The sequence below is a fragment of the Felis catus genome, chromosome B4 (assembly GCF_018350175.1).
Source record: "Felis catus isolate Fca126 chromosome B4, F.catus_Fca126_mat1.0, whole genome shotgun sequence".
Classification (NCBI taxonomy): domain Eukaryota; kingdom Metazoa; phylum Chordata; class Mammalia; order Carnivora; family Felidae; genus Felis; species Felis catus.
This window is the reverse complement of record NC_058374.1, coordinates 134,857,689-134,882,674: the sequence shown is the minus strand read 5'-3', so window position 1 is coordinate 134,882,674 and position 24,986 is coordinate 134,857,689. Positions and strand designations below refer to the sequence as shown.

Sequence of the window (24,986 nt, the reverse complement as noted above, 5' to 3'; positions counted from 1 at the left end):
GGGAGACACAGAATCTGAAGCAGGCTCCAGACTCCACACTGTCAGCACAGATTTCAACATGAGGCTCGAACCCACAAACTGCAAGATCATGACCTGGGCTGAAGTCAGATGTTTAACCAACTGAGCCATCCAGGTACCCCTAGAAGGAGCCTTTAAATGTCCATTTAACCAAGTTTTGCTTAACTAATTAAAACACACCAGGACTTGTCTAGTTTTCTCATTTGGGTGGGGAGGTTGTTGGTAGTGATAAAATTTTCCTTTTCTTTCCTTCCTTTACTTTGCAAATAAACTTGCATTTATGTAACTATAGATATGTCTACTTTTTTATTTTGCTTTATTTATTTAAGTAATCTCTACATCCCATGTGGGGTTCAAACTCACAACCCTGATATCAAGAGTCATGTGTTCTTCCACTGAGCCATCCAGGCACCCCAGATATGGCTGCTTTTAAATTGTCCAATTTAAATTGTTTACATTATATTTAAACGGTCCAATTAATTACAAAATTTGAAAGGTTAAGGTTTTAGGGAAATTTTCAATTTTTTAAAAAATATATTTATTTTTGAAAGAGAAAGAGAGACAGAGTACAAGCAGGGGAGGGGCAGAGAGAGAGAGGGAGACACAGAATCTGAAGCAGGCTCCAGGCTCCAAGCTGTCAGCACAATTGGGGCTTGAACTCAAGAACCATGAGATCATGACCTGAGCCAAAGTCTGACTCCCAAACTACTGAGCCACCCAGGCACTCCAGGAAAAATTTCAATTTAACTTTAAGTGACTTATTTCTTTCACTGAAAATGATGACATTCCAGAAACATAGTTATGAAATGCTATTTTTGTTTTGGTAAATGTTAAAAAAAAAATGAATGAATGAATGAATGAAAGAAAGAGAAGAAAAGCATTTATGTATGTGTTTTTATGTATACACACAAAAAACCCCAACCAAAAAAAAAAAACAAAAAAACAAAAAAACCAACCTCTGAATTGTCCCTAGTCATATGAGAGTTAAACACAAATTCTAATTGAGTAACCACCATGAAGATTTCCCCCAACATTTAGAAAAAGTATTTCTTCAAAAAATTTTAAAGTTTATTTGTTTTTGAGAGAGAGAGACAGAATGTGAGTGAGGAAGGGGCAGAGAGAGAGGGAGACACAGAATCCAAAGCAGGCTCCAGGTTCTGAGCTGTCAGCACAGAGCCCAACGTGGGGCTTGAACCCATAAGCCATGATATCATGACCTGAGATGAAGCTGGACGCTTAACCGACTGAGCCACCCAGAAACCCCTAGAAAAAGTATTCTTGAATGCAGGGGAATAATATACCATGGTCTCAAATATACTTTTCTGCTAAAGGAAGTAACCACAGAAAGCTTTTATTTGTTCAAAGTAACCAGTACTATACATGCAAAGAACCCCAACAACTCCCCCAATACTACTTCAAAACAAACACACCAAACTGGATTTTCATTAGAATGTTATTTCTTGGGGCGCCTGGGTGGCGCAGTCGGTTAAGCCTCCGACTTCAGCCAGGTCATGATCTTGCGGTCCGTGAGTTCGAGCCCCGCGTCAGGCTCTGGGCTGACAGCTCAGAGCCTGGAGCCTGTTTCCGATTCTGTGTCTCCCTCTCTCTCTGCCCCTCCCCCGTTCATGCTCTGTTTCTCTCTGTCCCAAAAAAAAAAAAAAAAAAAAGAATGTTATTTCTTCACACTAATAAATCTAAGAACCAAGGCCTAGATTCTATATACATATATACAAAAAGCAACATAAACAATTACTGAGCTTCAGCTTCTGGACAAGAATTCTGGGTTACTCTCTCTTCATAAAAAGCAATCACAATGTGAGAACATTTCACATTTGCCTGTTTTGCCAGCACCGAGTCTGCCTATCTTTCCATTTCACAAGAAACATGAATTCTCCACTGCTGTCTGTGGCACCAATTCCTCGTTCAGGATCAAGAACTCCTGGCAAAGCCTCTTGGTCTATTCACAGCATCTCTTTTCTTCTCCGAGTTGCTACCATCACATCCACCGTCAGATACAGATTTTCTTTTTGTGCCATCTTTTTCTTTACCAGCCTTCTGAGAACTAAGAACTGCTTCAATTAACTCTGGAGAGTCTAAATTTTCTTCAGGTTCCCAAGTATCGTCAACATCTGTGAACCCCTTCCACCTCAGGAAATACTCCACCTTCCCATTCACTACATGTTGCTCCTGTACTCTTTCCACAATAAATTCTTCAGGCTCTGCCTCTTCTACTTTTTTACTCTTTCCATTCTGTTTCTTTACCTTTTTTTTTTTTTTTCAACGTAGGCCATTTTCTATTGCAGACTTGAAGACTTGTTATTCATCGCCTCCAAGCTGCACCCAGTCCCGGGTCTACAGCGTCTCCTTTGATTGCTCTAGTTTTGTAGGAAGTTTGAAATCCAGAAGTGTGAACCCTCCACCTTTAGTCTTTTTCAAGATTTTTTTGGTTATTTTGGGTCCCTTGAATTTCCATATGAATTTTAGGGTTAGCCTGTCCATTTCACCAAGAAGGAAGGGAGGGAGAGAGGGAAGCAGAGGCAACTGGGATTTTGATTGGGATTGTATTGAAACTACAGGGGCGCCTGGGTGGCTCAGTCGGTTAAGCGTCCGACTTCAGCCAGGTCACGATCTCGCGGTCGGTGAGTTCGAGCCCCGCGTCGGGCTCTGGGCTGATGGCTCAGAGCCTGGAGCCTGTTTCCGATTCTGTGTCTCCCTCTCTCTCTGCCCCTCCCCCGTTCATGCTCTGTCTCTCTCTGTCCCAAAAATAAATTAAAAAAAAAAAAAAAAGAAACTACAGATCAACTTGGGGAGTACTGTCATTTGAACACTATTAAGTCTTCTTATTTCCCCAGTTTTATTGAGATACAGCTGCCACATAACATTGTGTGCGTTTACAGTATACGACATAATGATTAGATACGTGTATATATTGTGAAATGATCACCGTAAGTTTGGCTAACCTCCGTCACCTCACACAGTTATAAAATCTTTTTCACTGGGATTAGAATTTTTAAGCTCTACTCTTCTAGCAACTTCCAAATATACAAAACAGAACCGTCAGCTGTAGTCAGTATGTTGTACATTACATCCCAGAAGTTTTTATCTTCTATTTGTTAAGTCTTCTGATTCATGAACATGGGATGCCTTTTTTTTTTTTAATGTTTATTTATTTATTTTGAGAGAGAGAGATAGAGAACTACTGGGACAGGGACAGAGAAAGAGGGAGACAGAATCCCAAGTCGACTCCGTGTTGTGAGCAGAAAGCCCAGAGTGGGGCTCGAATTCACAAACCATGAGATCAGAACCTGAGCTGAAATCAAGAGTCAGATGCTCAACCAACTGAGCCACCCAAGTGCCCCACGGGATGTCTTTCTAATTACTTAGGTCTTCTTTAATTTCTTTCAATGAGGCTTTATAACGTTCAGTGATCAGAAGTGTACTTCTTTTGCTAAATGTATTCCAATGTATTTTATTTATTGATGCTATTGTAAATGGAATTGTTTTCTTAATTTCGTTTTTTAGCATGTCATTAAAGACTTGAGTCTACCTTTCCAGCTTCTCTCCACTCTCTCTTAAATGACTTAGTGAAGGCATGCTAAACTAGACTTTCTTCCTTGAAGGGACAGACTGGGAAACTTCCCATTTCTGTATCTTAATTCTCTCAATAAAGCCTCTCCTAATGCCATAATCCAATACAATCTCTTTCTCTGTGTGTTTTTATAGCTCTTGACCAGTCCTCCAGCTCCAGGAGAGCACTTGTTGCTGTTAGTGCCTACCTGGAGAGGATCTTTTTGTCTCTCCTGCCAAACTGGTGCTCCCTGAGGGAGGGATATGTTTGATTCACTCCAATCCTGACAGGAGCCCCCATGGCACCTGACACATATCAAGTGGTCAAGCCACACTGGGGAGTTATTATTTAACGAGTATGGAGTTTCAGCTTTACAGAATAAAAGAGTTCTGGACATGATTGATGGTAGTAGTTGTACAACAATGCCAGTGTACTTAATGCCACTGAACTGTACACTAAAAATTGTTGAGATGATAGATTTTGTTTGTGTATTTTACCACAATAAAAAACCCTAATACATAAAAATAGAAGAACAGAATTGAGTTTAAAAACCAAGCTGTGATTATATGTTGCCATTTAGATATAAAATTTTTAAACATGCAAAACAATGGCATACATCATTTATGGGTTCACACCTAAGAGGCAAGACCTGGAGTTCCATGAGCTACTAAGTTTCCACACCACCACTGGTAGACGTGAAGAGAGACCCCCCCCCCCCACCCAACAAATCTAATATTACTGCCATTATTAATCTTGAAGCCATCAGGGCTATTCCCATCGTGTCCTTTTCTCCTGTTTACATTAGTCACCTCAGGAAGCCCAGAATTTCCAGATCATCTTATATGGCTCAAAACATTCCCTTTTCTGTTCCCATCTCTCACTCTTTCCCAGCTCCCAAAACCTTTCCACAGTGTCCTCTAGAACTCACAGTTATCAGCAAATTCCTTGTCCTGTGCCTCTTCCTTGAATATTCCCGTCACCTTGTCGTTTTGATCCTCATCCAAAAACCTGCCTTGCCTACAATCTTTCAAGTTGAAGCTATTTTTGTTCCCATCTCCCTAGTTCCAAAATCATGGCCTCTAAATTCTCTTTCTGCCTTCTAATCTCCTCCACTTGCCTCAGCCATTCATCCCCATGGTCATGCCCCTAGGCCTTGTCATTACCAAGAACTGTACGCTCCTCAATAATCCCAATTCAAGCATCCCACTTTACCACCACCACCCCTGTCTTTCCAGCTCACTTCCTCTTCAATATACCAATTCTTTGAACCCCATCAGAAACAAAATCTTAGGAAACATCCTTTTATTCTCTCTTATTCTTACACCTCACACTGATCCATCGATCAAGAAATTCTATTGGCTCCTGTTTCAAAATATTCAGAAGCTGCTGCTTCTCCTCTACTATCTCTTGTCTACATCATTGCTGTAACCTCCTAACTAGTTTCTGCACTTCTACCTTGTACCCTTTTGGTCTATTGTCCAGAGTCACCCCTTTTAATTCAGCCATGAACCAAACCATGGGACTATATGAGATCACCAAAGAAACAAATTTAGAGAGAAAAGCAAAGCTATCAAAGACTGAGCCCTGGGGCACTACAACACTTAGAAATCAGGGAGATAAAGAGAAAATCAGCAAAAGACACTGAGACAGAACTGCCAGAGAGGTAGGAGGAAAATCAGGAGTACACAGCATTCTAGATGCCAAGTAAAGGCAATGGTTCAAAGAAAGGATGCTGTTGATAGGTCAAGTAAGGCAATGACTAAATACTGACTACTGGCTTTAGTCATGTATCTGTTACTGGTGACTTTGATAAGTGCATTTTCAGAGATGTGCTAAGGGTGAAAACCTAACTGGGGCAGGTTCAAAAGCATATGGGAGAACAGGAAGTGTATACAAGCCTAAAGCATCTTGTCATAGTAGAAAACCCAAATGCTGTCACAGACTACTAGGGTTATCAAAAGGACTCAGGAGCTACCCTGAATAGGCTCCCACTGACCAAAGACAGGACAATTTGAGCTTCAAAAGATAAGTAACTCCAGTGGATTGAACACATCAAATATTTTTAAATCCATGAGTTCATAATGACACTAAAAAAAATCTCTTTGGTCACCTTTGAGGAATACTAGGTAACCAATTCCTCTTTTTAAGCTGTAATTAAAAGGAAAGAATCAAACCTTCTACCTATGCTTCCTATACAATCTCCCATTCAGAGTAACTGAGTAGTTGATGAGGGAAACCTGGGTGGCTCAGTTAAGCATCCAATTCCTGATTTTGACTCAGGTCACGATCTCATGGTTCATGGGATTGAGCCCCTCATTGGACTCTGTGCTCACAGTGCAGAGCCTGCCTGGGATTCTGTCTCCATCTCTTTTTTGCCCCTCCCCCACTCACACTCTCTCCCTCTCTCTCAAAATAAATAAACGTTTTAAATAAATAAATAAATAAAGGTTGAATGACAGAATTAGGATATTGTTATTTCACAATCTCTAATGAATTAATTGTAGGCAATGATCACCAATGGCTTCAAATATCACAATGAAAGAGACAATGGGATATTGTATCTCTAGATCTACTTACTTGAAAACTCATGCACTTCCACTACAACTTTCTGCTTCTATCCAAATTAAACCAGGTCTTCTTATATCATGTTCATCCCAAAGGTAATCAAAAAGAAGCAAAATTATGGAGCACCTGGCTGGCTCGGTCAGAGGAACACGTGGCTCTTGATCTTGAGGTCATGAGTTCGAGCCCCATGTTGGATATAGAGACTAATTAAAAAAAAAAAACTTCAAAAAAGAGGCAAAATTACTTGTCAGTGAAGAAAGGGTATCCTTAGGTTGAGGCTAAAGTGTCCATATCTAACAAGTAAAAGCAATCTTTAATGAAAGAGGGGAGAGATTTAGCGATCGATTAGACATAGTCCTTGATCCACAAGAATTTATAAAGAATCTGGAAACAGGGGGCACCCGGGTGGCTTAGTCAGTTAAGCATCCAACCTTGGCTCAGGTCATGATCTCGTGGTTCATGGGCTCAAGCCCCGTGTCGGGCTCTGTGCTGATGGCTCAGAGCCTAAAGACTGCTTCAGATTCTGTGTCTTCCTCTCTCTCTGCCCCTCCCCTGCTCACCCTCTCTTTCTCTTTCAAAAATTAAAAAAATTAAAAAAAAAAAGAATCTGAAAAGAAAAAACTTGCATACACACAACCACCATCAAAGTGATCCAAGGTCAGCCTGATTAACAATGATCGGGTCCCAGAAAACCACTTTGTTTAATAAACTGTTAACAGAAGGATATACCTCACATCTCTCTCTTGTCCTGCTCAAACCAGAGGTGGTACTAATAAAAGAGCCTTGGGAGTCTAAACTGGAGTCCTGGCATCCCCATCAATTAATTGTGTGACTCAGAGAAAGATACTTTAACCCAAGTCTTGATGTTCTTACTTGTAAAAAATGGAAATAATAATCTTTGCCTCTCAGGACTGTTGAGAGAATTAGCTAAATTATATAGGCTCTGAATGTGTCAACCCCCTACCCTGTTCCATTCCACCAAGACTCCCTCCCTCCCTCCCTCTTTCTCTCTCTCTCTTCCACCTACTTTCTCTCTATATATATCATCATGGTCTCAAGGAGCCATGATGTAAAGAGGTACAGCAGGAGGAGGAAGAGTCCCAGGCATTTTGGTCCATACCTCAGCTAATGCATCGTCTTTGTCCTGGCAGATTGCAAGCAGATAGATGGAGGCTCTGATGACCGTCAGCGGAGGGTGCTCATCCTGGTCCTGCAGAGACAGGAGGAAGCTTTGCACGGCCACAAATAATTCTGCCTCTGAGACAAACCTGTCGACCAAGGAGAGTCTGAGTGAAAAATAAATAAATGGCTGTCCTGCCTTGACACGTCCTGTCTTGCCATATTCTCCCTCTGCCTTCTGTCCTTCTGCTCTAGCATGTCCACAGCCTCAGGACACCTTGCACAAAGAGCATGCTGTATATACTTACAAAGCATTGTCGTATACGTACAGCACATGGTTCTATGCTTTGTACAAGGCTGTCTAGGGGCCAAAGACTTCTCACTCACGCCTAGGAGGCAAAGCATCTGCCAGTACTGTTAGGCAGCATCTGCCAGGACTAGTACTGTTAAAGAGAAGGATGCTACTACTGGGGTTTAGGAGTCCCTGTTTTGGCAACCAGTCCACTGTTCTTTATCATTGAACATTTGTGTGTTCAATGGGCTACTTTCTGGGGAAGGAGACATCTATGTTTGTACATGCAAGGGAGATGGAGATGAGAAGGGGACTGACTTTTTTTTTGTAAAATATAAAAGGCATAGGGGAGCCTGGGTGGCTCAGTCAGTTAAGCGTCTGACTCTTGATTTCAGCTTAGGTCATGATCTCATGGTTCATAAGATCAAGCCCCACGTTGGGCTCTCTGCTGACACAGAGGCTCTGTGAATCCCAAGCAGAGCCTGTTTGGGATTTTCTCTCTCTCTGCCCCTCCTGCTCTCCCTTGCATGGGAGCACATGCTCTCTCTCTCTAAATAAATGAATAAATGTTAAAAAGAAAAAGCTATAAAAAACGGGCGAAGGACTTCTTGAACAGACATTTCTCCAAAGAAGATATATAAACAGTCATTAAGTAGATGGAAGGATGCTCAACATCACTAATCATTAGGGAAACGCAAATCAAAACTGTGAGGTAAAATCAGAACCCTTGTGCACTGTTGATGGGAATGTAAAATAGTATAGCCACTATGAAAAAGAGAATGGCATTTCCTCAAAAAATTAAAAACAGAACTACCAGATGATCCAACAATCTAGATATATACGCAAAAGAATTGAAAACAGGGTCTCAAAGAGATATCTGTACACCCATGTTCACAGCAGCATTATTCACAATAGCCAAAAGGTGGAAGCAATCCAAGTATCCACTGACGGACAAATCCATAAGCAAAATGTGGTATATACATACAATGAAGCATTATTCAGCATAAAAAAGGAAAGAAATTTTGACATGCTATAGGATGGATGAATCTTAAGGACATTGTGTTAAGTGAAATAAGCCTGTCACAAAAAAAGACATACTACATGATTCCACTTATATGAAGTACTTAGAGTAGTCTAAATCATTGGGACAGAAAGTAGAATAGTGGTTTCCAGGGACTGGGGAAAGGGAAATGGAGAGTTATTGTTCAATAGGTATAGAATTTTGCTTCTGCAAGATGCAAATAGTTCTGGAGATGAATCGTGGTGATGGTAGTACAACAACATTAATGTACTTAATACCCATGAACAGTACACTAAAAATGGTTAAGATGCAAATTTTATGTTTGTGTATTTTACTACAATTAAAAAAAATGGAAAAATTACCAATGTACCAAGGTTGGTGTCTTGGTTTGATAAATTTATCATAGTTATGTTAACATTAGGAGAAAATTGGTGAAAAACTCCCTGTATTCTTTGCAACTTTCCTATAAATCTATAATTATTCCAAAATAGAATTTTTATTTAAAAAATAAAAGGGGCACCCGGGTGGCTCAGTCAATTAAGCATCCAACTTTTGTTTCAGCTCAGGTCATGATCTCCCAGTTTCCTGAGTTCAAGCCCTATATCAGGCTCTGTGCTGACAGCGTGGAGCCTGCTTGGGATTCTCTCTCTCCCTCTCTCTCTGCCCACGCCCCCCCCTCAAAAAATAAACTGAAAAAATTTTTAATTAAAAATAAAAATAAAATGGATAATAGCCATAATATAAATACTATACAGCTACCAAAAGTATGAGGTAAATCTACTAATACATGTACTAACATGAAAAGAGGTCCAAGATATAGTGTTAGGTTAAAAGGCAAGTGGAAGACCTTATATAATATCCCATTCTGTATATTGAAAAAAAATCAGCATATGTTTGTTTCAGTAAATGGTGTTGGGAAAACTGAACAGTGACATGCAAAAAAATAAAAGCGGACCACTATTTTATACCACACACAAGAATTGACTCAACATGGATTAAAGACATGAATGTTAACAGCTGAAACCATAAAACTTCTAGAAGAAAACACAGGCAGTAATTTACTTGACATCGGTCTTGGTGAGGACATTTTTAGATCTTATACCAAAAGTAAAATTAAACAAATGGGACTATTTCAAACTAAAAAGCTTCTGTACAGCAAAGGAAGCCATCAACAAAATGAAAAGGCAGCCCACTGAATGGGAAAAAATCTTTGCAAATCACATATATATATCTGATAAAAAAATGAATATGCAAAATAAAGAAATCACACAATTCAATAGCAAAAAAAATCCAATTAAAAATGGGCATAGGATCTGAAGAGACATTTTCCAAAGAACACATACAGATGGCCAACAGGTACATGAAAAAATGCTCAACATCACTGATTAGCAAGGAAATGTAAATCAAAACCACAATGAGGTACATTCTCACACCTGTTAAATGGCTATTATCAAAAAGACAAGAAAAAACAAGTGCTGGCAAGGATGTTGAGAAAAGGCAACATTTGTGCACTATTGGTAGGAATGTAAATTGCCACAGCCACTATGGAAAAGAGAATGGAATTTCCTCAAAAAATTAAAAATAGATCCAGCAATTCCACTTCTGGGTATTTATGCAAACTCAAAAGATAGCTGTACCGCTCCCATGTTCACTGCAGCATTATTTACTATAGTCAACACATGCATAAAACCTAAGTGGGGCGCCTGGGTGGTTCAGTTGGTTAAGTGTCCAACTCTTGATTTTGGCTCAAGTTATGATCTCATGGTTTGTGGGTTCAAGCCCCACATCAGGCTCTGTGCTGACAGCTTGGGATTCTCTCTCTCTCTTTCTCCTTCTCTCTGCCCCTCCTCTGCACTTGCTCTCTCTCTCAAAATAAATAAATAAACGTACAAAAAAGAAAATGTGGTATGTATATACACACAATGGAATACTGTTCAGCCATAAAAAAAGAAAGGAATCTTGCAAACAAAATGGATTGACCCTGAAGGCACTAGGCTAAGTGAAATAAGTCAAATAGAGAAAGAAAAATACTGTATGATTTTACTTATATGTGGAATCTTAAAAAAAAACAAAAACAAAAAACCAAACTCATAGAACAGATTGGTGGTTGCCAGAAGTGAGGGGTTGAGAGTGGGCAAAATGGGAAAAGGGGGGCAAAGGGTACAAACTTCCTGTTACAAAATAAATAGACATTGGGGATATAATGTACAGAATGGTGACTACAGTTGTTAACAGTACACTGAACATTTAAAAGTTGCCAAGGGGCGCCTGGGTGGCTCAGTCGGTTGAGCATCCAACTTCAGCTCAGGTCATGATCTTGCGGTCTGTGAGTTCGAGCCCCATGTCAGGCTCTGTGCTGACAGCTCAGAGCCTGGAGTCTGCTTCGGATTCTGCGTCTCCCTCTCTCTCTGCCCCTCCCCCACTCATGCTCGCTCACTCACTCTCTCTCTCTCTCTGTCAAAAATAAACATTAAAAATGAATAAATAAAAGTTGCTAAGAGAACAAATCTTAAAAGTTCTCAACATAAGAAAAAAAATTACAACTACATGTGGTGATGGATATTAACTAAACTTAATGTGATGATCATTTTGCAATATATATAAATATCCAATCATTACATTGTATATTTGAAATTAATATATTATAGGGGTGCCTGGGTGGCTCAGTCGGTTAAGCGGCCGACTTCGGCTCAGGTCATGATTTCGCGGTCCGTGAGTTCGAGCCCCGCGTCGGGCTCTGTGCTGACAGCTCAGAACCTGGAGCCTGTTTCAGATTCTGTGTTTCCCTCTCTCTGACCCTCCCCCGTTCATGCTCTGTCTCTCTCTGTCTCAAAAATAAATAAACGTTAAAAAAAAATTTGAAATTAATATACTACATGTCAATTATATCTCAATTTTTAAAAATCACAAGGGACCAAGTGATTTTCAGTGAGGGTGTCAAGATAATTCATTACAGGAAAAAACAGTGCGTGTTTTTTTTTTTTTTTTTTTTTTAATGTTTATTTATTTCTGAGACAGAGACAGAGCATGAGTGGGGGAGGGGCTGAGAGAGAGGGAGACACAGAATCCGAAGCAGGCTCCAGGCTCTGAGCTGTCAGCACAGAGCCTGATGCGGGGCTCAAACTCACAAACCGTGAGATCATGACCTGAGCCAAAGTCGGTCGCTCAACCGACTGAGCCACCCAGGCACCCCTAAAACAGTGTTTTTAATACATGATGCTAGAACATCTGCATAAGCCACATGAAAAATAATGAAGTACTGACACATGCTATAAATATTATGCTAACTGGATGAATCTCAAAAACATTATGCTAAGTGGAAGAAGCCAGGCACAAAAGGTCATCTATTGAATGATCCATCTATAGGAAATGTTCAGAACAGATAAATCCATAGAGACAGAACACAGATTGTTGGTGCCAGGAGCTGAGCAGAAGGAACGGGGAATGAATGCTTAATGGGTATGAGATTTTACTTTGGAGTGATGAAAATGCTTTTGGAACTAGAGAGAGGTGGTGGTTGCACAATACTGTGAATATACTAAATGCCATCAAACTGTTCACTTTAAAATGGTTAGTTTTAGGGGTGCCGGGCTGGCTCAATCAGTTGAGTGTCTGACTTCGGCTCAGGTCATGATCTCACGGTTTATGGGTTCAGGCCCCACGTCAGGCTCTGTGCTGACAGCTCAGAGCCTGGAGCCTGCTTTGGATTCTGTGTCTTCCCTCTCTCTGCCCCTCCCCCACTCACGCTCTGTCTCTCAAAAATAAACAAATGTTAAAAAAATTATTTTAATGGTTAATTTTACATTATGTAAATTTAACCCTCAATAAAATTATTTTTTACACTTATTTTTTACACTAGTCTCCTTTGATTTTAAATTTTTAATAAATTGCATAAGTAATTCTTAAACCAAAGTAAACCACTAAAATTTTTTTCTGTGCGCAAACAATACTTTTAAGGATACTAAAAAGTTCTCATTCGCATTTTAGGCCTCTGCTCTCAGCACTGTGACTACCCTCCTGCCTTAACCCCTCTCCAGTGTATGAGCCCCTCAGGAATATAATCCATTTCTCACTTATCTGTGTCCCCAATACCCAGGGCCAGGCTTGGAGTGGATGCCACTGTGAATATTTATTGAATTGAATTGGGCTGCAGGTGTGGGTCCCAGGACACACTGCCAGCCCCCAGCATCGAACACTGACCTGTCCTCATGGATGTAGGCCAGGTAGAAGAGGAGCAGGATGCAGTACTGTCTCTGGCGAGCAATTCCCTCCACATACTGGCGATCTGACAGGAAGGCAAGGCTTTCAGGGCTCCTGCTGCGTATCTCGGGCAGCCCATGCTGCAGGAACGCAGACACTGCAGAGAGTTCTGGGCAGGGAACATGCGGGAGAACACCACACAGAGAACACAGGAGAGCAGGTAGTGAGCACGAGTACCTACTACATGAAGAGGGTACAGGGCACAGAGTAGCAGGGTACATGCAGGATGAAAGGAAATCAGTTTCCTCTTCCTTTCTGTAGCTTTCAGCCTGCCAGAGAAACTAAAGGTAACATGTGTAAAGAATGGATACATTCCTTCATTCATTGACACATTTCAGAGTGGCTACTCTAGGCCAAGGTGTGACACACAGGCTGTGTTTCCAGGAGCTGGTAGCTGGGAAAAGACAGACAAGGAGACGGACAATTATAGGAGACATGATCAAGTACCATGTTCAAGTATGGAGGAGTGTATAACTCATACCACCTGGGGTGGGGAGGGCGGGCTTGAAAAGGAGGGAACCGTGGAAGGTGAGCAGAAAACAGGCAGAAAAGTGAGAGCGGAGAATCCTGGGCACGGAAGAAAGGTGTTCAGAGGCCCAGAGGCACAAGAGGACACGTTTTAGGTGCAGCAATGAGTTTAGTCCGACTGACTCAGCAGTGAATAGATGTGGAGTGTCAGGAGTTGCAGAACTGTGTGACATAATTAGTAGCTAGAGTGTGAAAAACCTTGAATGCTGAGTAAAGAATTTGAATTTTATCCTGAGGACAGATTCTTATGAAATCTGTTTCAGAAAAGAAAGAGTATTTTAGGGGCGCCTGGGTGGCGCAGTCGGTTAAGCGTCCGACTTGGGCTCAGGTCACGATCTCATGTTCCGTGAGTTCGAACCCCACGTCGGGCTCTGTGCTGACAGCTCGGAGCCTGGAGCCTGTTTCAGATTCTGTGTCTCCCTCTCTCTCTGTCCCTCCCCTGCTCACGCTCTGTCTCTCTCGCTCTTAAAAAAAATAAACATTTAGGGGCGCCTGGGTGGCGCAGTCGGTTAAGCGTCCGACTTCAGCCAGGTCACGATCTCGCGGTCCGGGAGTTCGAGCCCCACGTCGGGCTCTGGGCTGATGGCTCAGAGCCTGGAGCCTGTTTCCGATTCTGTGTCTCCCTCTCTCTCTGCCCCTCCCCCGTTCATGCTCTGTCTCTCTCTGTCCCAAAAATAAGTAAAACGTTGAAAAAAAAAATTTTTAAAATAAACATTTAAAAAAAAAAAAAGAAAGAGTATTTTAATACCAAAAGAGTATGAGAGGAAAAGACATCAGTGCTTTAGATGTCTTTTAGACTTTATAGAAACTTTATAGAAAATTCCCTATATTATCCTTATTTTCCACATTTCACCACAGATCAGAGGAAACTTCATCCCTGTCTGACAGTGCCCCACAGACTGATGTTTAGGGACTATGGCTGAAGGCAAGGGTGTTAGGATGATAAGACTTGGGTTTTCAGATAGATCCTTCCAGCAGCGGGGGGAGATTCTTTGGAAGATGAAAGAATGAAAGCAGGGTGCCATGCTGGAAGTCAAGTTAAGTCTGTCCTGCCGGTGCAGTGGACTTAGGACCAAGTGGAAGGTGAGAATGGAGAATGCCCCACAGCAGTCTGGCAGCAGAGCCAGGGCAGGTCTCCTAATTCTAAATTTTGTGACTCTTCCACTAAGCTATGATCGTTATCATAAAAATGAAACTAATATCCCATGCATCCACATGCCCTTTCTCCTGATACATGGAAGAAAGAAGGACTCTGCATGTACGTGCTCTTCCCAACACTCTGAGACTTGACAAGGCCTCAGGGTCTAGGGAGGCAGATACGTGGGGCTTCTCCTTTCCCCAAAAGAGAGGGAGCTGTCAGCAGCAGTGGGGCCAGAGCTGGTGAGCACAAGAGGCTGCTGTACAGCGGCTGCCAGCGTGGTCCTAGGCTACCATCATGGCAGAAGTAGTTGTGCTAGTCTCTCTGCAGGCCAGACCACACCTGGGCAGGCATAGAGCAGGGTACCAGGCAGAGAGGAGAGGCTGGCATAGAATTAGGAGCCAAGCCATGTGGCAAGGAATGAAAATACTCGCCTGGGCTTCTGTCTCTCTCAGCACAGCGTTGGAGAAAAAACAAAGGAGGAAGAGAGGTTTAGGAAGTGGGGGGAGATGACACATCTTTGTAAATGTAAAAAGAAGAAACATGGCCAGTACCAAGTCTTATCCACAAAGAAGGTGTCGTATTTGTTGAATAAATGAATAGAACAATGATTAAATTGTTTTATGTTATACCAAAAGAGGTTTAGGACAGAGGAACTCCTTAGGGCAGAGAACGTATCATAATTATCATTGTATCCACAGCAGCACTCAGGCCTCCCCTGGCATGTAGGGAAGCTCTACGTATATTCAACAGGGGTGGGGGTGGGGGGGTGACTTCAGCTCTCAGCCCCCATCTGCTGTTCCCCCGCCTCGATTCTGCACATGCCTCCTTCATTGCATTTGATTCTGCACATGCCTCCTTCATCGCATTCAGACCTCTGCTAACATGCCACCTCCTCACAGAAGCCTTCCCTGACCACATATCTTCTCCCTTCATCACCCTCTATCCCTCTGCCCAGTTTTATTTTTTCATAGCACCTACTCATTTATGACATTGCATATATGTGTTTATTGTCTCTCTCTCTCTCTCTCTCTCTCTCTCACTCCATGAGGACGGGACATTGGAGCTGTGTCACCATAACCTGAAATAGAGTCTGACACACAGTAGATGTTCAAGAAATATTTCTTGAACGAAGAAACAAACAAACAAAAATGGAACAGACCATTCAAGGTATTTTGAGCAGAAGTCTCGGAATGTAACAAGCAGGGAGGGAAAGGTCTGGTGTGAGGGATGTTAAGAGGAGAAGGCCAGGGTGAGGACCTGGGCTTGATAAGCTTTGGGGTCCTTCTCAACCCTTAGAGTCTAAGGGTCCAGGAATCTTGGATTCTATTGTTTCCTGATTCGGTTATCTTATCTCCCTAGGTGTCAGCCTATAGTCTCATCATTCCATGATTTCATGGTTCCTCTGGGCAGCTTCTAGCAAAGAGATAATTATGATTCTGACTCACTACCCAGCCTATCAACAAAGGCATCCAGACCGTAAGAGACCACCACGAGCCTGATAAGTGGTCAAGCTGCAGCATCTTACCTTCTTGGGAAGGTGGCTCTGTCTTCTCTGGAGCTGACAGGAGGTTGAGGCTCATGTCATAGAGGAAACTGGAACATACCTGATTTAGATCTGAGTGACTTAGAGGGTGGAAAGGAAAAGAGAACAAGAGAGAAGACATTGCTACTTTGGCTGGGACAGCATTATCCCTGCCATATACTGGGACACCACTGCCTTGTGCCAGAGCCCAGTGAAACTCTAACCACGGCCCGGGAGGAAGAGTTCTGGAGGTGGCTGTGAATAATAAATATGGAACCCGCCGCTACAGCTGTAACTTAGGCACATAGGCATTCGCTAAAATTTTACTGAAAAAATAAATCAGGGAGGGCTACCGAACCCCAATTTAACGAAACATAAAACAAAAAAAGTGCTCCTAGTTCAGGAAAGGCCTTGAGAGTCCTGGAAAAAAAAAAAAAAAAAAAAAGGAAGCTGTTGAACCCAAGATGGGTAGTCAAGGTATTCCTTCCTGAAGGCTGCGCGTTCCACTCAGAGATATGCAAGGAGAGCTAGATACTATATTGTGGTCATCTTGCAGGCTGTAGGCAATAACAAATGGAATCTGTCAAGTAAATGCAGAGACAGCTGGCAAATCATAAATGGGAAGGAAGAGAAGATTACTCTAGAAACTTAACAAGACAGAGACTGAAGTAGCCACCTCTTGACTTTGAACCTCTCTACATTTCCTCTGGAAATGGTGGGCTGGCAGCAACCAGCACGTGGCTCTGTCTTTGTGGGCACTGCTTTCACTACCCTCTGAGGGCTTCTGTCTCCCCACTTGTAAACTGAGGAGTTAGACAAATGATCTCCAAGAGCCCTTTCAGTTTTGATGTAACAGGTGCCTGTCCAAGTATCACATGGAATGAGTGTCTTACCAGAACCAGATGAAATAAAAGCTACAGGAGCATGTCCAGCTCACACCACCAGGTGCTGAGCAATTCCGACATGGTGTCAATCCTCCCCATGGTCCTATGACTAAACCACACCAGTCAGAAATTTCCACTTGTCCAGACAAGGACACTGGCGCCTGAAACCATACATACCTTAGGCTGCTGCAGAACCTGGCCTTCAGTTCCAGGGTTAATCGTATGAAAGATGAGGAAGCTTGAGAAGTAGGAAGAAAGCAGAAAGCAATTTAAACCAGACTCGTTACAGAAATTCTCAAAGTTGAGTGGTACCAAAGAGTACTAACTTTGGAGTCATGTAGACTTAGGTTCAAAATTTGCTCCGACAATACTACTAGGGTCATCCTGGAACACGTATTTAACTTCCCTGCGACTCGGTTTCAATCAATATCTATACCTCACAGGTTGTTGTGAAGCTGAGTAAGATAAGTGTACATAGACTATCTAACAAATGCCTAGCACTGCACTGTGGAGTAGGTGTTGAATAAATGTTCATCTTCCATTATAATCTGGGACGTTTGACAATGACCTAGGAAAGACATATCTGCTTGTTCTATCGCTTCTTCCAACGTTGTAGAAAATAACCCAGTTTCAGACTCAGGAAGAACAAAGGGTAGTCGCTGCTTTATCCCCATCTCTGAATGCCTGTGGGGAAGGACTGGTTCTCACGCCTGAGGTCAGATAACAGGTTCTGTGTTAGTTGATGACCCTGGCCCAGGCCCCTGCACTACCTGCCTCCTCCCAGTCTCCCCACATCCTGCGCCAAGCTTCCCTGTCAAATCTGACTTCTGTCCTGCCCATCCTGTGCCCCTATAAAAGCAGGAGTCTAGACAAGAACATCAAGAGGTCCCACTGCACCAGCTTCAGACTTGGAGACAATCTGTGTTCTATCCTGAGGCTAAAGCATATGGCAGGAAATTCATCCCGCAGAGTTTCACAGCAACTTTCTGGGACACACTTCAACTCATGACTCCCTCCAGGGAGGGGACACACAGGGTTCCTGCTGGAAGGGGCTCTTGGCCCAGTATCTCAGGGACCCAGAGTTTCTCCACCCCCTATTCAGGGCCTCTGCCCCCTCTTGGCTGGCACTGCCTGCTTCCTTCTTTTCTCTTGCAGGTTGGGCCCCAATCCTGTTCTATCTGCATAGATCTCCCTGTACACAACCATTCTCCACACCCCCTCCTCTCTGCCACTGCCCCCCAGAGATCTACACTTCTGAAGTTGCACCCATCCAGCATCCCAAGACTGGATCTTCTTGGCTCTTGAAGTATGGCAGACAGAAAGAGTGGATGGAAGGAAGAAAAGAAGTATAGGTCAGTTGTCATAATAAATAAGAGGTAGAATCATTCAGGAGACATATATATATATATATATATATATATATATATATATATATATATATATATAAAATCTCATTTAATTCTATTATCACCATGTCTAGCTAAAGACACTGGAAACAAAAAATTAATTTGTCCAATGTCAATAAGTAAAGGAGGGGTAAGAATCTCAACCCACAAGAGCTAATGACAAAGGTCCTGCTTTTTCCCCCTCTTCCACACAGCCTCTCACTCTCTCCTAGAAGCTCCCACTTCCACTTTCTATGAGAAATAGCTTCAGCTTCCTAAGGGTTTCCTGTCTTCTGTTCTTTGCTTGGACAGAACAAAGATCCCTCTGAGCTGTGACAAGGGACCTCCCCAGGATGACCTAGACTATTAATCAGATACTCTCTCTAATATCCCAAATCAAATTGTGAGGCAATTGCAAAAGGCATGCCCCTCATCACCCCAGCTCTGGATCCAGCCCCCTTCTTCTTTCCAAGGACCTTGCTCTACTGAGGAGCAGGAGGTCTCTATTGCTCCTTTCTATCAGCTACTAATTAGAATAAGTGTTTCTAGCGTTGGAGGGTAAAAAAAAAACCTCTAATTTCATGTTCCCTTCCAATTATACCCCCATTTCTCACCTCCTCTCATACCAAACTTACCCAAAGAGCTGTCTATCCTGTCTCTACTGCCTCACCTTGCACTCACTCTTCAGTTTACTACAGTCTGGCATCCACCCCAACTATGTCACAGAAACTGCTCTGGCCAAGGTCACCAACAGCCTCCATGATGCCAAATCCAATGAACATATTTCAGTCCTCATCTTCCTTGACCTCTGGGATGCATTTGACACATCAACCACTCCCAAATCTACAAAACTCTCTTGCTTGGCTTTTCTAATGTCATACGCTTCTGGTTTTCTCCCTACTTCTCCAACTGTCCCTTACCAGTGTCCTTTAGTGTTTCCTCCTTCTCGTGGCCATTAAAATGTTGCCCTTGATTCTGTCCTGGTTCCCTCTAATCATCTCATTTTACACACTCCCTTGAAGGATTTCAGCTGCTTCCCACTAGACAGTTGGCCCCACAAGGACAGGGTTCTATTTTGTTCACTGCTGCATCCTCAGCCCCAGGACGGCGCCTTTCACGAAGTAAGTGCCCAATCAGTATTTGTTGAGTTAATGAAAGGCTAGATACTGAAGACTTGCATATCTGTATCTAAAGACCAGATCTTTCCCCTGACTTCAGACACGGTCAATCACCTACCTAACCTCTCTGCTGGGACGTCTCACATGCATCTCACGCTCATCCTGACCCAAACCGATCACATCCTCTACTGCCTTTCCAAATCAGATCCTCCTATGGTGAGCCTTCTCTTGATAAAAATCACCACCATCCACCTAGATGGCAGCCAAAACCCAAGGCATTACCCTGAGCTGTTCCCTCTCTCTCCTGCCCCACATCCAACTGCTGCACCCACTCCCAACACTTCGTTTAGTTCCTATCACAACCTGAGTTAATGCAAGAGGTTAAACTATTGTCTGTAGTCTTGCCTCTCTCTCACTCATGGTCCAACTGATCCAAAAAGGATCTTTCTAAAACAGAAAGCTGAGCCTATAACTCGCCTTCTTTTAGACTCAAAACTCCTAGGATAAAGTCCAGATTCCTCACATGGCCAACAAAGCCCTGCATGACTGAGTCCTGGCTACTCCTTTGTGGTAGATTTTCCACTGCCTACTATGTGATAGGAATAAAAGAAGACATTAAATGGCAATGATAAGATGCAAGCATACCATCGAGATGCAGAAAGAAATCAGGCTCCAGAGCCAGATTCTCTGAATTTGAATCCTGGGCACACCACTTCCAGTGTGACCCTGGGCAAGTTATTCAACCTCTCTGAGCTTCAGTATGCTTCTCCATAGAATGAAGATAATCATAGTACATACTCCCTTGGGTTTTTATTAGAACTAAATGAATTAATACATGTAAGGCACTTAAAACAGTATCTGACAATAATAAGAGTGTCATAAGTATTAGTTATCATTAGTTATTACTATATTTCTCTCTCCTCCCTTTTCTGTTTTTGGCTATTTTCCCCTTCCCATTTTCACCATCACTCCTACTTTCTAAGGAAAATAAAGGAGACTCTGACTCTGACTCCTAGGCTTATTCTGCATGTTGAAGTATTTATAGTGTGACAACAGGACAAGTGAGAAAGGAAGGTTTACACTTGAGGAGGCAAAATGGCTAGTCAGAGAAGAAAATAAATAGATGCAAGAAGGCCTGGAGAAGGCCAAGGGAGTCAAAGCCACTGGGGTTCAGTTTCCGGAAGGCACTTCAGCGCACAGACAGCAGCTTTCACAGAGTGCCACCACTCCCCCAGAAGGCATGTGGAAGTACATGGGGACGTTTTCCAGGTGTCACAATAACTGGGGGTACTTCTGACCTTTAGTACTCAGGAGTCAGAGATGCTGAACATCCTGTGAGGTCTGAGGGAATGTGAAGGATGAGGGCAATGCGGAAAGATGCATGTTGTGGACTCTGAACTGGTACCTCCTTGATATTCTGAGAGAAGTATCAATAAATTTGAAAACTTAATTTTTAGTACCTTTGATTGTTGAATGGTATTCCCTCTCACTGAACACTGGAAAGAGTGCAGGTATTGATTCTGAGTGATTATGTAAACCTCCTGCCCACAGGTTATGTTCTCTTTGAGCATAAGCACCTGCCTCCCTCCCAACTTCCATACTTGCCTACCGAGCTTCTTGGAGAATTTCTCCTTCATGTGGGGAACGATGACAAAGAGACTGTGTAGAATCGAGAGGAAAACTTCCATCAAGTTTGGTTGGGTGGCCTGCTCTGAGTGCCTCTGCAAAGAACCAAGAGGGAGAACACAGCGCACCGGGACTGAGCCTCTGAAGAAGAAAGCATCGGCAAAACTGGCATCAAATCAAGCAACAACAGATCAACCCCTTTCACTTAAAGGGCACAAGAAGAGCTAGGGAACCTGAAGTCACAAGCTTGCATCCAAGAGTTATACCCACCACTTAATAAGTTGTGTAAGACATACTACCTTTCTGGGCCTCTGTACCAAAAAGAATAAAACATGGCCTACCTCCTGGAAACAAATGAGATCTGATGTGTAAAAAGTACTTTTTAAACTATAATGCACAATAACACTCAAGTTCCTATGACTATAGCCATTTAGTAATAATCATATACTTTACAAACTGTCTTCACATTTATTTTTCATGTGATCTTTGAACAGTCAGTCATGAGGCAGCCTGATGTAGCAGACACAGCTCTGGATTAAGAGTAGAGAAACCTGGATTCAAGACCAAGCTCTACACAAAGTTGCTGTGTGCCCGTGGGTCAGCCACCCCCTCCCCTCTTGGTGTCTCATTTCCCTACCTGTAAAAGCTTGGATATCAGAGACATGATTCTTATAGATATCTTTCTTTTTTTTTTTTAAGTAGGCTTCATGCCCAGCATGGAGTCCAACACAGGGCTTGAATTTATGACCATGAGATCAGGACCTAGGCTGAAATCAAGAGTCAGACACCTAACTGACAGAGCCACTCAGGCGCCTCATTTCCTTTGGTTTTTAAACCAAAAAAATTTTTAATTAGAAAGGTAATAATGCTCATTAAAGAAATGTGTAAAATATGGAAAAGTAGAAAGCAAGAATAATATAATTCTATCCTCTAGTTCTAGATCTGACTCTTAACGCTTCCTAAGTCTAGGAAGAAGGCAGAGCAGATGAGGAAACCAATGTGAACTGCCCAAGTGTTACTGCTCCTGAGTACCAATCAGAGCATGCACGCAGCCCATGGCTTCTGACAGTTACCCACCTGAAGACCCTGGCATGCTGGCTCAAAGGCTTCTTCAAAGAGGTTCTCTGTCCCCAGAACCAGAGGATGCCTCCCTGCTGCCACCTACTGTTCCCAGTAGGTATTTGGAGGTGCCCTGACTAAAAGGGACCTCTCACAGGTTCACAGGATGACCAAACCTCAAAGAGGAGAGGACGCATCCAAAGTCATCAGAGCAGTCAGCAGCTCCGGACCCAGATCTTCCTACCACCACTATCTCAAGTCAGCTCAAAACGAAGCTCTTTAGGACCAGGTCTCTCTTCAGAATGGCCAAATCTCATTTTACAGAATACATATGGGTTCTTTAGTAAGGCCTAAATCAGACATTCACCACTGCTCTTTACTAATCATAAGAATGCATGGGTTCAAATCTCAGCACTGTTGTGCACTTGCTTTGCAACTGTTGTAACAAGACAACCTCATCTTTCACTTGGGGATATTATAGCACCCATCTCACACAGTCATTGGGATGATCAAATTAGGTAATGAATACGAAGCATTTATCACTCCATAAACACTACCTATTTATTTTATTGCTACTGCTTTATACTTTTACTTAAGAGGCATCTGTTGGTTTACAATGAAACACTACATCTTGGGTTTTTGGTGGGGGGCGGTTAAGATTTTTAAAAAATTTTTAAGTAATCACTACACCCAATGGGGGGCTCAAACCCATAACCCCAAGACCAAGAATCACACTCTCCACTAAATGAGACAGCCAGGTGCCCCACGCTTTGTTTTCTTTTTTTTTTAAGAAAAGGAAAACTGGCTGAGGAACAGTACTACTGAGACCCTCCGAAGGTCTGGTTGAGTACTCGCTGCCTTATGTCTCTCGGCTTGGCTCAACCTCACATTCTCCTCTACAAACTTCATGCTATGTGTGTCCCAGAGGAACCCACCATCACCATGGGGATACAAAGGGAGTCACAGGCACTGAGAAGAAATTCTGAGAAGGCCTCCAAAGTGTCTTCCTTCTCGGCTCCAGGAGCTGTGAATGGATTCTCGTGGGCTGAAGGCTCGCTCTGGAATTCCATAGCCAACCTAAGAAATCAATGTGTGAGCATATCCATACTACCTATACAACATAAAGGTTAGAAGCATCCTCTCAGAGGGACGCCTGAGCTCAGGGTCCAGGGAAATTATCCCCATCAGCAGATCTGGAGAAAATTTAAGAGGACTCAATGAGGGAGGACCTGGTCCTTGGATGCCTCTCCAGTTTTGTGCTCCCCACCCCCTCTCTCATAATACATGATTCTTCTACCTTATCACATGTACTTCCCTGAACCTACCATGCTACTTGCTGTTTTATATCTCTTTCCCTTTATATATGCTGCTCTCTCTACCAGGAATGCCTTCCCCACATTGTGACAACCTAATGAATTCCATATATATATATATATATATATATATATATATATATATATATATATATATGCAAAACTGCCTCTTCCCCAAGACACCGTGAGGTCCTTGTGGGCAGAGGGCAATCTAATTTATCTTTCTACTCCCACTGTCTAGCCACAGGCCTGACATAGAGTAGATATGACAAATTTTGTTAATATGAACTAAATTAGTCCAACCGGCATTCAGCAAACACCTATAGGGCTTCGTTATTTGGGAAGAAGAACAAAGCCAAATGAGACACATTCATGAGTCTCACGTACAAGGAGACTCATTGTATAGTAACAAAAACTTCACCAGGAGGGAATCTTTAGAAGTCTCCTACTCCTGCTCCTCTTCCTCAAATCACCTCTACACACCCCTCCACATACACACATCTCCAACCTCTGCCCCAGCCAAAGTCCTCTCACTATGCAGCAAAGCATCAGAAATCAAGTGTTGCTTCTAGAATTTCATCCTTCATCTGACTCTTTTCCACTCCCACCGTCTATAATACTGCCTCAGACCACAGAGGGTCCCTCACCTGCAGGCATTTCTAAATCCCTCCAGAGTGCTCAGGAGGAACTTTCCCCTTCGCAGAATGGCCTTGTTCGAATCTCTACTGGAGGCATGGCCCTGAGTGAGGTGAGAAAAAGAGGTGGGCACTGTTAGTCAAGTACCTACTCTGTGTCTCAATCTGTGCTTAGAGGACTATAGACCTCTTCCTCTCACACTGGAGTCTGGCATTTCCACACACCTAACACTTTCCAGGGCATCTTGATTATATCCTCACAAATCTAGTCACCTAATAGCTCTTTTAAAAATGGTAGAAGAGGGAACATTAACCATCTGTCCCCCTGTGAACCACAGGACTGGCTCTTGTTCTATTTTATGTGTGTGTATATATATATATATACACACATACACACACACATATTCTATTATACATATATTCTATTATATATATATTTATATATATTATATATATATATATATATATATATATATATATATATATATAAAAGCTGTCACAGGCTGTTGGACATTAGTCTAAGTGGCTATAATACCCATATCAGTTGCTCCAACACACATGAAACTCCCACCCCATCACATATGCAAAGCTTAGTTTTCAAAGTTAATTTTGAAAGACATAACCAGCATTCACATTAACTGTATCCTTTCTGCTATGTTCAGTCCATGAACCATTAAAAGCCAATAATTGCAATACATTGCATACCAGTCAGATTCTTTCTAAGATTCTAGTGAATCCACCCTTAAATAATTTTGTGAGCACGTTTACCATAACTGCTTGGATGATATAAAAGACAAAGTGGTGGGGCACCTGGGTGGCGCAGTCGGTTAAGCATCCGACTTCAGCCGGGTCACGATCTCACGGTCTGTGAGTTCGAGCCCCAAGTCAGGCTCTGGGCTGATGGCTCAGAGCCTGGAGCCTGTTTCTGATTC

The 24,986-nt window shown here is 42.5% G+C and overlaps 1 protein-coding gene and 1 pseudogene across 4 annotated transcripts in view; both read right to left on the bottom strand.

The window, feature by feature from the left end:
- Positions 1 to 24,986, bottom strand: part of MEI1 (meiotic double-stranded break formation protein 1) — a 90,329-nt gene that overhangs the window by 28,007 nt on the left and 37,336 nt on the right. For 2 of the 4 annotated variants that reach the window (XM_045062443.1, XM_045062445.1), the window contains 7 exons: positions 24,067 to 24,158; positions 23,042 to 23,183; positions 21,031 to 21,142; positions 17,096 to 17,156; positions 16,038 to 16,135; positions 12,784 to 12,952; positions 7,272 to 7,437 (listed from right to left, as the gene is read on the bottom strand). In XM_045062443.1, the coding sequence (XP_044918378.1) occupies positions 7,272 to 7,437; positions 12,784 to 12,952; positions 16,038 to 16,135; positions 17,096 to 17,156; positions 21,031 to 21,142; positions 23,042 to 23,183; positions 24,067 to 24,158 (840 nt within the window). The remainder of the gene's footprint in view (positions 1 to 7,271; positions 7,438 to 12,783; positions 12,953 to 16,037; positions 16,136 to 17,095; positions 17,157 to 21,030; positions 21,143 to 23,041; positions 23,184 to 24,066; positions 24,159 to 24,986) is intronic. The other 2 variants (XM_011284253.4, XM_045062444.1) reach the window with 2 other exon arrangements.
- LOC102900378 lies at positions 1,768 to 2,289 on the bottom strand (annotated as a pseudogene).